Genomic DNA, 18630 nt, shown 5'->3' with positions numbered 1-18630 from the left:
CCTTGAAAAATATATGGTGAGTCATTAATCATTTAAAACTTTATTTTGTGTCATTTTTTACAAGTTTTGATAATTTATTGATTAAAATATTGTGTTTCATCAATAATAATCGTTATTGACATATATTATTTAAGTAATCAGATTGAAATATTAACTTCTTATTAAATATATTCTTTCAACCTAACAGGCAATTACAACGTAAAATATTTATTTAGACAGCGTTTTTTCATTAAAATATTTCATAATTTAATTTGACAAGTATTTAATACTGGTCATAATTTTATACAACAAATGCTTTAAGCGATGGCGTAATATAAATTGGCGTAGTTTAGGGCACTGCATTTGTAGGTACCTAGTTAGGTATTACCAGTATGGATAAGGGTAAATATGATCGAACATCTTTCGGTTGAGAAGGAATCGAACCTCGGATTTCAAAACCAGAGCCATAACATTACTTACGGTATAACCTCTGACTCGGATGATATAATCCATAATATGTTTTTTTTTTTTAATATATAAAAGAAATATATGCGTTCTTATGATTTACCCGAATATTTAATTTTGAGGGCCATTTTCAACGAGTTATAAATAACTCACTATTAGAAAATGGGATTCAAGTTGGGGAGAGTGGGATTCGAACTACGAACCTTTGATCCGTGAGTCTGAGACACTAGCCACGGGACCCAATCACAGTTTATTTACACGGTGTAGCAGTTTAAACTTCGGCCTATTTGCGTACTAAACTTATTCTGTAAATAAAAATTACACGGACCTCATAAACGCCATAGACAATAATTTCTAAAACAATGCGTAACTTTTATTTTTGCGTAGGTACCAAATCCAATTTCGTCGGGTTAATTATTTTACAATACACAAAAGTAAATTCAAACAGGATAATTCCGTGGTCATGTTACATACAGGGCCAAGGAGTAAATACATTTATACATTTGACAACCAATCTATTGTTTTAGTATTATTTTCTTAATTATTATTATTATCTTTATCTATGCATGTCGCCATGATGATTAAAATGAAATCATTGTAATTTAGATTTTTAAATATTATTGTGGTTTGTGACGGCGTTCCCTTTTTTGGTTATCGGATTTGAATACGCTAAATTAAAAGATGGTAAATATTATAAGGTTTAATCGAACTTATCAAAGCCCTTCACTCAAGTAGCGAATGCCAAATCAGAAAAAAACGATGTTATCACAGATTGGTTTGATGTCACCACCGGAGTTCGTCAAGGTTGCGTCTTTAATTCTTATGGACTTCACCCCAAGGAAGTCAATTCCACTAGATCGAGGAATATCCATTTCTACCTCTCAAAAACTCTGCGACCTAAAGTATGCAAATGAAACTGAATGAAATATTATAAGCAATCCCTGTATTATGATGTTGTCGGTACCTACAGTCCTTAAAATGTAGCTTGATGAACATGACAGCTGCCAAACTAATGTCACTAGTGATGGGAAATTACTGATCACTGATCATGTACTGATCAAATCGATTTAATCAGTTTTTTCATGCAAACATGAAACTCTGTTTCCGAAAATTGATATAAAAAAACGGAAAAACAAGCCTATTATTGTGTTATTAAGACAATTATTTACTAAAAAATAAGACATTAAATACTTTTTTTCACGAACAAGAACAAATGAATAATTTTTTATTCGATCGATTTACATTGATCAATTTGTCTTATCTCTAACATTTTTGCAAAATGACGTAACCTTGTAAGAACGTCGTTAATAATTAGGTTAGGTTAATAAATAGGTTTATTTTAGTTTTAAAGCTGATTTTATATAATTATGTTGATTCATATGTCAAGCATTGTAATAAAAAAATAAATTAACATGCCAGATACGAATAATTTTTAGTGTGTCAATATAAATCACTCCTTAGACGTTACTACAAAGTTAAGTCGTCACAAAAGTTCTTTAAAAGGCAAAAGTAAAAAAAAAGCAAAAGCTTACAACTGTCATTCTAATCAAGCTTTTTTTAAAGGACTATACCTATTTAAAAAATGATAATATTGATAAGGGGTTGATTCAAGCATCTAAAATACGATTTTCCCATCCCGCATTCTGTACCCACATGGTCCCACAGTATCCGCCACGCGACCACCCTTATGAAAACACAATTAGGGTCGTATGTTCCTGAAGCCACCTGAAAAAAATCATATCAACGTGTCGAGGACGCCCCGCGCTCTCATTGGATAAGCGGATCGAGATATCTCCAATTTGAAAGGCCGTAAGCGGAAGCGGCCGTGATTTGAAAAGCGACACCCCGCGACTGACGGTTGGGGCTAGAGTCCCCTGCGCGGAGCCCGACCGCAGCCGCCTCGCTCGGAGCGGCGACTCCCCATTGGTCGAGCCGCCCGCGCGGGCCTCCCTCGCCGCAAATATAAATTGACTAACTAAAGAATGATTTCGTTTAGTTGACCGCTGATTAAAGTCATTTAACGCGGGCCGTCTCTGGACGTGGAGTGCGCGCTTCGTCAATAGCCACGGACTAAATGAACCCAAATTGTTTTATATTGAAGTTAATAAATTGGGTTTAAGCTCGCGGCCCTGATAGGGTGTTATAGCAATTTTACTCAATCAACCACAAATTTAATCAACGCCAGTTGACTTATTTGCACTAATCAACTGGACTAAATAATGTACCTCGCGGGGATGTTGATAGATCGTCTCAATTGCCAGTGATTACTATTGATCCGATTCAATTATTGAGATGCTAATGCCGAGTTTGATTAAGGAAAACGATTAATTGAAGTGAATTAACGCGCCACTATCGCAAAACGCACTACTATCAACAATTAGCTATCGGATTAATCGAACGAAATAAATAAACTGATTTGTACGTAAATAAATAAAAAAAGTTTACGCCTTACTATCTAAAAGTTAACGACAAGGACAATTTGCAGTTATCGAAAGGAACCATTTTTAAATTTTAAAGCTAACGAAAATAATAGTTTTTAAAATTTAACACATCAAAAAAACAGTTTTGAAATTGTGAAGTAATCGAGATTGAACGTATTCAAATTTATAAGCCGCAGAAAAGCACGGTTTGTTATTTTATAAGCCACCGAACTGGACAGTTTTTAAAACGAAGATTTAAAATCAAATCAAAATGGAATCAAACGGCTTCGACGACCAGATGTTTCAAGACTTCCCCGGCCAGAGCATGACTGCCCTGCAGAATGCCAACGGGGGCGCCATGCTGGGCGGGAAGGGCCCCATGCACCACGCGGACCGCAGCCCGAGCGGGATGCACTCCATCCAGGTCATGCTGGGCATGCAGCACCACCAGGACCTGATGCTGGGCGTGTCCCCCATGAGCGGCAGCCCGCCGCACAAGCTGGACTGCCAGGGGCACGACCTGAACGTGATCTTCCACAGCCAGGCCCTGGACAGCCCCAAGAGGAAGGACGAGGGCGTGATGCTGCAGCCGGTGGTGGTGAGCGCGGAGGGCGCGCCCGTCGCCGCGACCAAGAAGTCGGAGTCCAAAAAGAAAGGCGACAGCAACGGCGTCAAAAAGAAAAAGACGAGGTATTTGCACTATTTATCGCTTATTACAATTCCATTCCTGTATTGGTACATTAAGATAATTTACTTGCAACATTTCATATTTGCGGAATTTTCGTCTTTAAGATAATGTGCAAAATAGTTCGTAAAATTTATACAGCTAGGCAGACTGTTATCCAAACGGAATAGGCGGCTAAGAAAGGCCATTGCCGACTCGATCAGCCCCAATAACCTGGATTTGGCCTCACTGTTTATTTTCACTGCAGTTTTGTTTTTGTGTTCATTCATTTTAGAAATTTAAAGCCGTTATTTTATACCGTCTTGAAAATTGACAAAAGTCATTAAAAAATCATGTTCAAGCGAGCATTTTTTTCTTGAATTTGGATTCATTAGAGTTAATAAGGGCTTAAAAGGGGTCACTTTTTATCACAGAAGCCTGTTCAAAATATGAATGAGAACTATTATAAATTTTAACTATAGTCCTTAAAATTTAGCTTGATTAAAATGACAGCTGCCAAACCAATGCCAATAGCGATGGGAAATTACTGATCATTAATCATGTACCGATCAAATCGATTTTATCAGTTTTATCAAACATGAAACTCTGTTTCCGAAAATTGATATAAAAACGCAAAAACAAACCTATTATAGTGTGTTTAAGACAATTATTTACCAACAAATAAGACATTTATACTTTTTCATAAACAACATTAAATAAAATATTTTTTTATTCGATCAATTTGTCCCGTCTATAACGTTTTTGCAAAATGATGTAACCTTGTAAGAACGTCGTTAATAAATAGGTTTCTTTGAGGTTTTTTTAAAATTTAAAGCTGATTTAATATATTTATGTTGATTTATATGTCAAGCATTGTATTCAAAAAATAAATTATCATGCTGGATACGAATGATTTTTCGTGTGTCAATATAAATAAATCACTCCTTAGACGTCACTACAAAGTTATGTCGTCACTATTGCTGACAACTGTCACTCTAATCAAGCTATATTTTAAGGACTATAAGTTAGGAACGTGGACTAAACTTTTGGCGTCATTTATTGGTTGGATTCGATCACATGACGTCCAGGGCCCCGATTACAATGGGAAGTAAACAGAGTTATCTTCGACTGTCTATAAAGAAAAACCGATATTTGTGTACGAAAATGAACTTATTTGCACGAACATTTAAAGTACCTTTGTCGGTAGCCTATAATTGAACATTTCAAGAAAAAAAATGTATGCATATTCTGCTTTTTATACAGAAAACTTAATTTTACTTGTGATAAAATTGAAGATAAATGTTAACTTCCCATTGTAATCGGGGCCCAGGTAACACGTCGGGAGAACATACCGAGGTAGATAAAGATAGTACAGAAGTTAAGTATATCGTCTCGGTATGTACCGATAAAGATAGTCTTTTGGCTAGTGTCTCGGACTGACAGATCAAAGGTCCATGGTTCGAATCCCACATCCCACCCTATCCCAACTTGATTCCCATTTTCTAATATTGAGTTATTTGCAACTCGTTGAAAATGGCCCTCAAAATGAAATATTTGGGTAAATCAAAAGAACGCAAATATTTTTTTTTTTCAAAAATAAAATAAATTGAAGCGGTATAAACTATTATTGATGATTATGTACGAAAATGTGCAATTTTTATGAATTTTTACGGACCCAGAACTATGAAAAAAATATTGTAGTAAATATAGCTTTTGTAAATAATTATTTTTAATAACTTTGCGGTATTTTCTGTTTATCAAACATGTTTCTAATATTAACAACTGGTGTAAATATTAAAGGTGTGTTAAGAGAAAAATATATTTAATACGGTAAATTAATAAAAAGTTACATCCCCTACCCCTCATCTCATATCCGTGTCAAATTGATTGTTATTAGAACTCTTCTTTGACAATAAGCTGTTATAAACCGTCTTCATATCGAGGGTTAAAAAATAATTTAGGGGTGAAGTAAATAATGTTTCAGACTATGATAAAAAATACACAAATGGTGTAAACAAAATAATAACCTTACCCTTATTCGTGCCTAATGGTGCATTGGGAACTAAATTGAACGTTCTTTGAAAAAATGTTTCCCTCTCCTGTATTCATAATAAATTAATGCGAAATATTTAATGAATAATAATAATAATCATAGTTTAATAACAAAAATAACAATTACTTTATCTGCTTCGTACACACTAAGGTAATAGATTTTTCTGGATCATGTCTAGTCTGCCTAACTAGGTTCAACCTGTTTTAAGGCAGACATTTTTATGCAAAAATAAATAATAACATTACTACCTACTAGATAATTTACTATACAGTTACAATATTAATTTATACCATTTATTATTTAAGAATGTTTTTTGAGTAAATTTTCCGATTTTTCTCGACCTAAACCCAGTAACCAATTTTTTACTTTAAAAAAAAAATTAAATCCGGGTCATGGTTTTACAATGAAATAAATATTAAATATTTTGGGGCCCAGAAACCTGAAATTTCTTTGCCCGTATTCAGAGTTCGTGCTAGACCCCATGACCCATCCTCTAGTTTGACTTCTGGTAGTGTGGGAGTGTTCCTTTTGGGATTTGGTAGAATAATTTGCTTTCACAATCATTATTATTCTAAAAATATATCTAAGATCTCTAATTCTTCAAATAACTTAGTCGTACTTTTTAAAATTCTTCTCTTGTACCTTGAATTTATAAAAAAAAATGATTTCCTTAATTTACTAAGGAAATAAATCTTTATCGATTTATCAACATTCCTCAGCTAATTGCGCTTCCGTGTGAGTAAAATAGTATCCAATATAAACAGCCCTCATGGTTGTACGAATGTTACCAGTTATTAAAACTAAATATTCATCGCCAGCACATTTTTGAAGTGTCCACCCTCGCGAATAAAAGATAAAAATAAGTACCTAGCACAAAATACAATAGATAACATATGGTCGGCACGCGCCCCCTATAATTTCATTGAAAACTATTTTGAATGTTAAAGTGTGTCGAAAAAATTAATTCATAAAGCTATTGTGAGTACATGATTGCAAAATGAAAAAAAAATACCAACATAGATACACGTGACTATACAGAAAGTTTTTACATTTATTTGATTAATTAATTAATTTATTAACGGACACTGTCCATTTATACAATTTATCGGATTTAAATATTACAATAAAAGAATAGTTAAAAACATTTTTAAAAAAAGAAAAGAAGCATTGACAAACATAAGGGTCATCGAGACAAGATCTGGACTATTTATTAAGTGCTTATTTAAATCGCCGTAAACTTAAACCAAAAAAGTCCAGATCTTGTCTTGAGTTAACAAAACGACAAAGACGGGTCATTGGAGAATTAGTTCTATGCTGATAGATGAACAGTATTTAATTGTTCCTCAACCTACGAGTCGGAATATTGAATTCGACTTGTCCCAGTAATGATAGAACATAGATTATACCATTTACTGTGCCGAACACATATATGGAATCAATATTAGTTCTGTGTTTTTGTAGACTAGAAATATTTAACATTGACTCTATATCAGCATAAGAATAACTTAACTCTATCTAGTCCAAGCATCCACGCTACTTTTCAAACAAGCTATGTTCGACTGATTCAATGCGATTTATGCGATTGACATAGAATGGAGACCAGACCACGGAGGCATAATTTAGAAGAGGGCGAACTGTTTAGCAATAAAGAGTTTTTAATTAATTGACTTTTAAATTATTGAATAATTAAAAACTACAATAAAAAATTACAAAAGGGATGGAGAACATTTTAAAGAAGGGAATATGGAATTCTAGGCATTTACAGATCTTATGACCTATCATCGGCTGGTTTTAATGGCTACTTTACATACTGTGTGACACTCACAATTTTAAATCGTTAATATTAAATACTCCCTAGAGGTAAAATCCAATATGACGAATTTTCGTTTTAATTAAAAAAATTGTTACAGACCATAAAACTGTACAATTTTTTTTTTTTGAATTGTATTATCATCCCTATCGAACTCAGGCAAAATTACCTCTCGTCATGACATTGATCTCTCGCAAAACCCCTAATTGTCCTAATACCAACAGTGGGAACAATCCTGTGCGAAGACCCTAATCGTCCTAACAGCCCCCCAGACCTTAAAGTAGACGAAACGGGTCCTAGAGCATGGCCAGCGCGCGGCTCTCTTGAGTTAGTCTACTATTTAGATTTGTAATTTACCACTTCCCTTCTATGGGACAAGAACAACACAGACGGACAAGAGTATTAATTTATATGACGCCATTTTTGTGAAAATTATCTCAAGGGTCATGTGGCCTAGCCATTGGGCTCGCCTCTCTGAGATGGTTTGGATTAGCTCTCCCTTCTTCGATTCTGCTGAGAACCTCGTCATCAGTGATTTGGTCTCTCCAGGAAATTCCTAATATTCTTCTGTAGCGCCAAATCTCAAAGGCCTCTAGTATTTTTCTATCCCATTTTGGTAAGACACCATGTCTCACAACCAAACATTAATATGCTCCATACATTGGTCTTGGCAAGTTGCTTGCGGAGTTTTAGGTTTACGAGTATAATATTTTACTTAAAAATCTTTGATTTTTGTTAAACGCACGTCTCGCTTGATGTATGGAGGCAGTCTACTGAAAAGAAATTTTTGTTCTACCATCCCAGTAGCTCAATCACAAATAACTATCGACATGCTTAAAAACATGCTATGCAAATGCTCAAATGAGCGACCACAATGAACAATAATGAACATGCTTAAGTTATCGCAGTCATAAGTCAACGCGTGTGTAATCTCTAAGTCAACGCTCGTGTCGGTTTGTTTTTTGTATCTTCGTTAATAAATACAGTTCATTGGCGAAAAATCGGCGTTTACAATACAATATAATACAATGTATTGCATTTGCAAAATAGTAAGAAGTGTCTAATACAAAAAAGTGAAAATTAAATTACAATTACTATGGCGACTGCTTTTCTTGACATTTGGCTTGCCAACCGCCGGCTAAATGCAAGAAATAGCGTGATAAATAACAAATAAAAAAGCAGTTTTGGAATATTTTCCATATTTACACCGGCGAAATTCAAAATTGTGATTGCGCAGCAGGATTATTCGTCGCGAAACGTAAATATTTTGACATTCAATATTAGGTGTTCGCGAATACGATAAACAACCGTTGTGAGAAATTGTTATCACTTGCTTATTATCACGTCGATGGTTATTTGTGATTGAGCTACGGTGATCCTGCTTCCAAGGTACACAAAATCTTTCGCGTTTTTTAGAGCTGCTACTGACATTAGTTGACAATTCGCTTTATTATTTCAAAACAATGAAAAAGTGACCTTAGAGTCGATTTTACGTTTTCATTCAAAACATTGCCTTAATTAAAAGGATAATTCTACAATCCGGATTCCCGCATATCCGAATATCGTGTGGCACTCATTAATGAATAATTCGAGTTTTACTATGTGTAAAATTTTACTCCGAGGTTCGCACCCCGCTCTACTGCAACTCGAGTTATTTACACCCGATTTTCCTTTTCAGGATTTTTACTTGAGAGTAGTCATCGAGTCAAAAGCACTCGGCCAGAGTTCTGGTTCTATTTCACAGATGGACTTATATTATTCACAGACACAGGACACAGACAAGTCATGATACATAATATAACATTACTGTTTTTTTTTAAAAACTCGATATTGTTAATCTTTGGAAGGTAAAATTCAATAAACAGAATGAATTATGTGAGAAAACGCAATATTTTCTGGCAGGGTTGTCAGTTCCCCACAAAAATTACCCCTATGGATCATTAGTCCGTATATCGTTTGATTTAGATAACCCATAGATGGGATGATAGCAACACTGATCTTTTTAGTATCATAAGGGTACTTACATTTATTAGTATTTAGGGGCGAAGGGCTCCAACCTATGTTTACTGTCTGTATGTACAATTTGTTATTAAGTGGATTCCCGTAGAGTAAAAAGACCATTGAGTAGGTCCCTACGTTTTTTATTGTTTTCCTGGCGGCGAATATCAAGGGGCAACTCCATAAGAAATAATTGTGCCTAATCTTTTATGGAATCACCCCATATTTATTTTTTTCTATTGAATCTTGGAAATAAATGTTTGTCGCAGGTGGCGAAAGTGATGCAGACCCTTGCATGAATGGAATCGGTGAAATAAGGATGAATGTGGGCTGAATGCTATCGAAATGCGAACTCCCAGATAAACATAACATTAGTTTAGAACGCGCCTGAAAATACAAACTGCAGAACTACAGTAACTAACTTTAGTTTCGTAAGGAAAATTTGTTAAACGTAAAGTGTGCAACAGGCGCATAAGAAAATTAATTTATTATTATTCGATTATAAAACTACGTTCTTTCGAATATTCAAATGCACTTTCGACACTTTATCAACCCTCACGTGCATGATTTATGAAATATAATCATAAAAAATTGTTTAAGGATGCTTTCGGTAGTAAAATGGGTATAGAAATTAAAAAAATATTACTTTTTTTACCTATATTACAAAATTGTTAAATCTATGTGATCAAGGGGTACAATGTTGAAAAAAACAGTGGAGAGACTATCACTCCCTCTCACTTCTGTTTAATGTACTTCATAGTCCTAACGCTCTTATATATCCGCGTGAAAATGCTTGAAAACTTCAACGCTTCTCAGTTCATGGTTTACCTCTTCATTCTAATTCTCAAGGCACTCTCTTAATACCCACCCAAAATTTCTCTGTCTTTTCTAACTCATATAGTGTCCATGTGGCTCAACTGAGAAATCATCTCCCATCCACCATCAAAGATGTTACTACATTGTCTCTGTTTAAATCACGTCTGACGAAACATCTCCTTTCTCTTCATTAATATCCCCTCCTTTCCTCTTTCCTCTTTTTTCCCTTTTCCCATTGAGTAATAGTTTTGATTTAAGGTAATTTATAAACGAATTCGTTTATTATCTTTTTAATCTTTATTTTCAAAGAAAGATGAAAGCCGAGTAACGCGGTTGAAATGTGATCTTTGAGACGAATGTGTGGAAAATCAATGTATAACAGGGTTACGATCGGTACAATCAGGCGAGAGTGTACATCTGAGTCAAGTATAATTGATAAGATTAAGAAAGGGTCTCTGAGATGGTTTGGTCACGTAGAACGAATGAACGACGAAAGTATGGTAAAACAAGTATGCATGACAAAAATGAACGGTAACGTGAGACGAGGACGACCAAGAAAGACGTGGCATGATCAGATAAATCAAAATCTTAAGTCTGGTCATGTCAAAAGCAGACAGAACCGAAGGGCATGTATGACAAGATGTATGAATGTGGAAGAGGCTAGGATTGTATGCCAGGATAGACGTGTGTGGCGGTCCACTCTCTCTGCCTTCCCCTACGGGGAAATGGCGTGATGGCAGTAGTAGTCGAAAAAATAATCATTTTCGTTCTTATGATTTACCCAAATATTTCATTTCGAGGGCCATTTTCAACAAGTTGTAAATAACTCACAATTAGAAAATGAGAATCAAGTTGGGGTAGAGTGGTATTTGAACCGCGGACCTTTGATCACAACCAGATTTGTTTTCGGTTCGGTTCAGTTTCACGTGTGACGTTTAATTATCAGAAATGTATGCCAGGATAGACGTGTGTGGCGGTCCAATCTCTCTGCCTACCCCTACGGGGAAATGCCGTGATGGTAGTAGTAGTATTAGCACAAATTAACCACCAGTAGAGAAGATTCAGAATTATAAATTTTGTCCGTCTCGTGGCGTGGTTAGAGCCGCCCCGATAAAGCAGTGAATCATGTTAATATGCAGGATTCGGTACGCAGTAGAGGTGTTTGAGTGTGACAGGCAGAAGGGTAGTTATTGGGGACCTACCCCCCGCGTTCTGTGCAACGATGAATACGGTAGGCACTTACAGCATGTGACGGAATGTGTCGAAACATATCGACCGTGAAATTATATGCAACCAACCCTCTTATTAGGGGTTGGGCGTCACTTATAGATAAGCGTGCCGGCTCAAAAGCTCTCAACATGTTCATGTATTCAATTTCTATTCACGCAATGAAGAAGTTCAGTGCTAAGGAAAATTTGATATGTGTACACGGTTTTTAAGAGCCAGACCGCGAAACTTCAGAGAAATATTCCTCATGGTAAGCTTTAAAAAAACTTATTTTCTTTTTCCAAAAAGTAATTTAACCTTTCTCATATTGTCCTAGAAACACCCGCGCGTTACGGTGCTGTGTAGTCACTACACATGCAAAAAATGAGAGATTTTAAATCGTAAAAGTGTAATATTCATCGGCAATTGCTTCAATTATTTATAGTTGAAGTCTCACTTTTCATCATGCAAACGTATTCCCGTATTTTCTCCCTGGATTATTGCACAAGAGCAATAGTTTTTTCACACACTATAGATATTTACCATTGGCGTGTCTTTGTAGTTTTTCTTTTTTGATAAATTGTTTTTTACGGGAGCTAAGCAAAAACCCGCTAAATTTTATCTGCCGTCTTCGGACGGTATACAAATATGGTAAACAATAGTAAAAAACAGAAAAGTTACCGACACAGAAAGTTTCATTTTAATACACTTTCTTAAAAAATAATATAGTCATAAGTTCTGCTTTGGGGCGCGGAAACGAAAATACGAGACCTCGATTTTGTCGATTTTAGCTAGCCATAATCAGTCCTATTTGCAAGTTATCTTTTTTGCACAGTATGCGGCGAGGCATCTGAGATAGTGACAGAAAAATATATTTAATTACCTATTCATCAAAGCTGATCGGTGTATTTTTTTATTTTATTTATTGGGGATATCAACAGTAATACATTTAACAAAAATACAACAAATAAAATATACAGAGAATAAAACCAATGACAGATATCCACAGAAATACATTAAATACACGTACAATACATACTAGTGTGTTTGTGTGAGTGTAAGTAAGTGAGAGGGTGGGTGTTATATTGGAATGAGGGTGAACATGTGTGTAAATATTGCACAAGTGTCAAGTGTCGAAAATATAAATATATTTAAAATATTAAGAATTAGAGATAAAATAAAATAAAATAAAATAAAATAAGATAAAATAAGACTTTATTATTGAAACTAAGTATAAGACAAAAAAATATGTTTTAAGACGCGCATTTTAAATGTTATTTTTTTACAATCAAATGGATCAATAGGGGAAAGTTCAAATTATATTCACTAACAAAACGTATAAGTGGAGAGTTCTGGGCATAGTTCGTACGAACTGCTGGCAGATGAAATAGAGAGCTCGACGTGTGACGGGTGCGGTAGCTGGGGACATTTAATGATAACTCCGACAAAAGAGCCGGACTATCAAGGCGTCCACTAAGTATGTCATGAAGCACCCCCATGTCCAACAGTAGACGGCGATCTTCTAAAGTAAGCAAGTGGTGTATTGGCAAATAAATATCGCCGATCGCAATAATATGTCGATACCGGATGCGTTCCTGCGGTGTTATTCTGAACCGCTCTCGCGGCCGTAAAAGACACTTTATCTCCTGTATTTTGTAAGTAAATACACGAGATAAATGGTTTTTCTACGGCCGCGAGAGCGATTGGAATACCAGCCCTGGTAAAAACAAAACACGATATTTTTTATTTAAAAATAGTAGGAACACGTAAATTAAAACAACCTTTCTAAAATAAGGTAGCAAATCGTATCCCCAAGTTGAGAACATTTTATAAATAAGTAACAGATGACAGGTCGCGTATTCGTAATTATTAATTTAATGCCCCCCCCTCCATACATATGAATACCCCTATTTCAGCTTCTGACGTTTTGTTACTAACACATACAATTGAGATGATAGACATCTACTCGTATATAGGTATTGAAAAATATATATTTGTTAAAGTTTAATCATAATGGAAGTATATATGCGGAAAAATCATGTCTAAATCATGACTGCTAAACAACGATAAATCGTTGTTGTTAATCCGGACAGTAAAAGTCTTACCAGATTGTTGCTGACGTCATAATCCTCTAAAGGGTAAATACATTTAGGAATCTGTTGCACTTTACCGTAAGTGGTATAAAACATTTGCAAAAAATAAAAATAAATTATTACATTATTGATTTGATTTCGCTCGTTACTGTTTTTTTAACAATGTTTGACTATGTCCAAATGCTTGCAGACTGGCTGGAGAGAGAATCCAGCCAGTCTGCAAGCAGTTGGACATACTCAAACATTGTTGAATTACTACCCGGTAAAAGAAGAAGTATAAAAATTGGAAAATTGTTTTCAGGCATTGCCTAGTAGGTGATTTGGTTCAGCCGGATGAATCTCACCAACATCATAAAGGTTTCAGCTTCTTTACTTCACAAAAGTCAACAGATGGAAGAGTTGAGGAAATTTTGATGTTCAAACATGGGCAGAATGGTGAATGTTACACAGTGTGTAAAGTGGCCACTTAAACCAGCCAATGACAGGTCATAAGCCCTGTAAATGCCTAGACTTCCATATTCCCTTCTCAAAAGCGTTTTCCCTCTCTGTTGAAATAAATTAAAACTGTTTTTTTAATTTAGTGCGGTCTTGATAATTTTTAGTTCGTGAAGTTGTTGAATAAGTTAATTCCTTCAAATGTATTTTAAAAATATTATTTTATGTTTCTTTACAGAACAACATTCACGGCGTACCAGCTGGAGGAGTTGGAGCGAGCATTCGAGAGAGCGCCGTATCCAGACGTATTTGCTCGGGAGGAACTTGCACTCAAACTTAACCTCAGCGAGTCCAGAGTTCAGGTAAACAGAGCAAACACATATTGTAACGGTAGATATTCTCAGACGAGAACACAAAAATATTCAACCTAACCAATAATTGTTGATTTTTTTATGTTGTACTCTCATAGAAAAAGAACAAAACTGATTTCTGTTGTCTTCCTCAATGCAGTTGATATTTTGTCATACATTAAAATGGTTAAATTAACCATTTAATGTCTATGGAATCCTATCACTGCTTGCCCACACTTCAGGTATAATAAATGAAAAAATGTATTGTACAGGAAATTCTTTAAACCCTGTCACATCCGAAACCACAATGATCAGTATGAACAATAAGACATGTTAATTTAAGTTAAGTTAAGACAATAATGAAGTTTCTGAGATATCTCTACATGAGAGAGTGCGCGTATTATCCTTGGCTCTACCCGACCGAGTTTCTCCAGGGTATGCTTGGCTACAACAGTTTAAAGACTAGAAGGAATGTGTATTTGACCACACATTTTTATCGATTGTTGCGCGGTATGATCGATAATTCTGAAATTATGATGAGCATTGGTTTGTATGTTCCTGATAATTACCTAAGACAGCGTCAGCATAGATTGTTTCATATTCCGATATTCAGGACCAACCTGCCTATGGTTATGCCTGTTGGAAGGGCTACCGCTATGCTGAACAACATCGCTCTGGATATTGATCTGTTCCATGTATCCGAAGGGGTTTTATGGAGCAGGATTCTTCGACTACTTTGACATGAGTCTCTTTCCTGTATTTTTTTTTTCTTTTTTATAATATGTACGTATTGAATATATTTTTGTAATGTATATGTTATATTTAAAATAAATAAATTGAATTGAATTGAAATTGAATTGAATTGAATTGACATATTGGCACATTAAAAATAATTTTTTAGAACGACTAAAATTTACAAAAATAAAATATCAAATAAAACAACTGGTTGCTTACTTCTGCAGAAAAGAAACAAGGAGGGGGGAGGAGGGAGTCTGATACACTGTCAACCGCGCGGTCACGCCCCCCTCGCTTCTCCCCTGCAGAAGTCAGCAACCATTTGTTTTTTTAAATATTTTATTTAAAAATTTTTTCTTCATTCTAAATATTTTTTTTAAATATGCTAATATATCTTCTTGCCCATACTGATCATCGTGGTTTAGGATGTGACAGGGTTAAAAGAACACCTGTATAATAAAACAAACAAAATAAACAAACCATCACGCTGTTTCGTAAGGGTAGGCGGAGAGGATTGAACACCATATCACTCTGTCTTTGTATACTGATCTCACTTCCTCTACATTCATACATCTTCTCATGCACGCGCGCTGATTATTCCGACTTTTGATATGTCCATCTTCAAGTGTATGTTTAATTGGGCTTTCCATATCTTTCGCCGTCTTCCTCTATTTCTGCATCCATCAACATTTGCATTGAAAATATTTTTAGCCGTTCTTTCGGTGTCCATTCGCTCAACATGTCCAAACCAACGCAGAGCGCCTTTCTTGATTTTGTCAATAATAATGTACAGATCTTGACATTTGTGCATCTATCGTTCATAGTTTTACCACACATTCGCCTGAGAGATCACATTTCGACAGCATTCAGCCTACTTTCATCCCTGTTTTTCCATGTCCATACTTCACTCCCGTATATCAGGGTCGGGATCAGGACTATATTATAAAATAAGACAAATAAATATGATGTATTTTTATTTATAGGTGTGGTTCCAAAACAGGCGTGCAAAATGGCGAAAACGCGAGCCTCCTCGCAAGACGGGGTACATTGGATCGAACTCTCCCAGTTCCACTACCCTTTCAAACAGCTTCACCAACCTCAACACGAACCTCGGAGGATTCTCCCAGAACAACGTCATGAACACAACAGCGCCCATCGACAGCTGGTCCTACCAATCTCCCTACGATTCACATATAAGTCTGATGTCCCCCTCTGGTAGTCCGTACACAGGTTTCAATGCCTCGGCTTCCGGGCCGTATTCATCTTACACCACGATGCTGAATGGCCACGAGTCTCAAATGTTCGCTGCGCCTATGAGAGGACACAACTTCACAGAATACGGATTAGTAAATACTAACAGTCCTCCACCGTTAGGTGTACGGGATTACCCAATAATGGCGTCGCATTCCCCGACTCATCTTGGCGGCAGCAATGTCAACTCTCTTTCCAGCGATGAAGCGGGTAAAATCGATTCCTACTCTCATCTAGAAGATAAATATGTCGGCCAAATGGGCGAAGAAAAATACGTGACATGTGGACTAGCAGAAGACAAATACGTCTCTAACCTCTCACCTAAATACAATTCGCATATGAGTCCGATAAGTACGAAAGTGACACTTCTATGATGAACGGCGATTGCACAGGGTCCCCGGTGAGAAACCACGGAAACATCATTCAAATATCCAATAAAGACGGGACCATCAAAATGGAACCGAACGTCAACCAAACATATGTGACACTCCCCCCTTTTTTGAATTGAAAAACTCTTTTTTGAAATATTCATGAGCGCGGGCGCTCGGTACATTTCAGAGAAGAGTTCTGCTTTAGATTAGATATTTACTTATAACGAGCTTGTACATAATCAAAGAAAATGGTTTCTTTAAGCTTGCCCGAATCTCGCCTCCAATCTAAAATTGTAAAAAGAGTAACATTGCATACATTATTAATTGTACTCATGTTTATTTTGTAGTACTACACATAAATTTATAAGCTTCGTCAAACAGCTTTTTAATAAACATCTCATTTATTGGGTCGTGACAATCGTTTTATCTTCGCAAGAGCATTTTTAACAATGTATTATAATGACATTATACTTATTGATTTTTATGCTGACAACACCAAATTATGAGTGGTTATCATGTGACATTCTGTTTCAGTACTACTGTTTTTAAAATGTTACCATAAGAGGAAACCCACCCCTCCGCTCAAAGAATTATCCTTTATGTATTTATTTTTGTAAGAACCTTTAGACAGCATTAGTCAAAATGATTTAGCCATGATTCAATAAAATATGCACAAGACTTTATATCTCTGTATAAAATTATTTATAAAAGTTTCATATTATGTATGTATCTGCATAACTATATGCTTGCATTCGTTTGTGCCTTATAGCCTAAGTAACATTATTGTGTTATACTTTGTAATGTTTTTTTTGCAACTGTGTAGAATATATTACAAATTACTAAATCTTATTTATGGCAAATAAACGGTAGGGGTATTGCATTATATTTAAATAAAAATAATTGTATTTGAATTCTATTCGTATTTTGTAAATTGCTGCAATTTTGTTCTCTCATTGGATGTAAACGTTATTGTCGAAATACTGGATAATTGTGCTAATATAATAAAATATAACTAATGATAGAACAGAATAACTTATTGAATCTGACACTTAAGCAAAACTTTGAACATGTTTTTCACACATCGTAAATAAATAAAACTAAAAAAGTCGAAATTAATCAATAAAAAAGCAGTATATTCTCAATAATAATGAATATTGATGACTTTTTAGTGAACACATTTCATAAATATATTTTACAATATGTACCTACAGTTACCGTTACTACCATAGAGAAAATAGAAAAGATAGATCCTCTCTTCATTCTGTATAATTTAATTATAGCTTTTTTATGTATCTTAAGAAATAAACGTATTTACTTAAGGCAGGTCAGATGTACATAATTTGAAATAGAAAAATTACTTAGTTGATTAGTTTTAGCGATCGTCAAAGAAAATTAAAAATGGTTGTAAATGTGACCATTATAAAATGTACTTTGCGATTATTAATTAGAAATATATATTATCTTTTGAATACAAAGATTCTTTCTAATTTATAATAAAATGATGAGAATGTCTTGCCTCCAGTAGCTTTATGGTTGTCGACCGTCATTTTGTCAAAAAGTTATATGTTTGAAATAACAAATAAAATATATATTTATGTACATGCCATTTTTGTGTCTTTGAAATGTAGAATTTGTCAGAAAATAGTTGATATTATAAATAAATATTATATCATATTTTTATAGTTAATGTACATAAAAGTAAGTATAAATATGGAGTTTAAAAAGCTTCTAAAATGCAACGAAATCAGAACTGAGCTTCCATTAATTAGTTATTGTAAATATGATTTTTTTAGCATCAAAAAACATTCATGTATGTTTTACATGAAAGAATCCCATTGCAATTTTTTTGTTAGTACCTAACCTAATACCAAAGAGATCCACAAAAAAATCTAATTGTATGTTTTTTTAGTAGATAGTTCTCGATAAAATACCACAGTTAATAATTTTGATACAATTTATAAATCAATCTTCTTGGTTTCATTAT

At 34.9% G+C, this 18630-nt stretch overlaps 1 protein-coding gene across 1 annotated transcript; it reads left to right on the top strand.

Moving 5' to 3' along the window:
• The first annotated feature begins 1256 nt into the window (after positions 1 to 1256).
• Positions 1257 to 17021, top strand: repo (homeobox domain-containing protein reversed polarity). The gene is given in 4 exon segments (XM_088226819.1): positions 1257 to 3554; positions 14178 to 14301; positions 16008 to 16620; positions 16623 to 17021. Coding segments are annotated over 4 exon segments (1317 nt in total). The 5' UTR covers positions 1257 to 3135; the 3' UTR covers positions 16784 to 17021.
• Positions 17022 to 18630: the final 1609 nt, after the last annotated feature.

The sequence above is a fragment of the Micrasema longulum genome, unplaced genomic scaffold (genome assembly GCF_059751315.1).
Source record: "Micrasema longulum isolate JH-2025_06_02 unplaced genomic scaffold, ASM5975131v1 h1tg000469l, whole genome shotgun sequence".
NCBI classification, from domain to species: domain Eukaryota; kingdom Metazoa; phylum Arthropoda; class Insecta; order Trichoptera; family Brachycentridae; genus Micrasema; species Micrasema longulum.
This window is presented reverse-complemented; position numbering and strand designations above follow the sequence as displayed.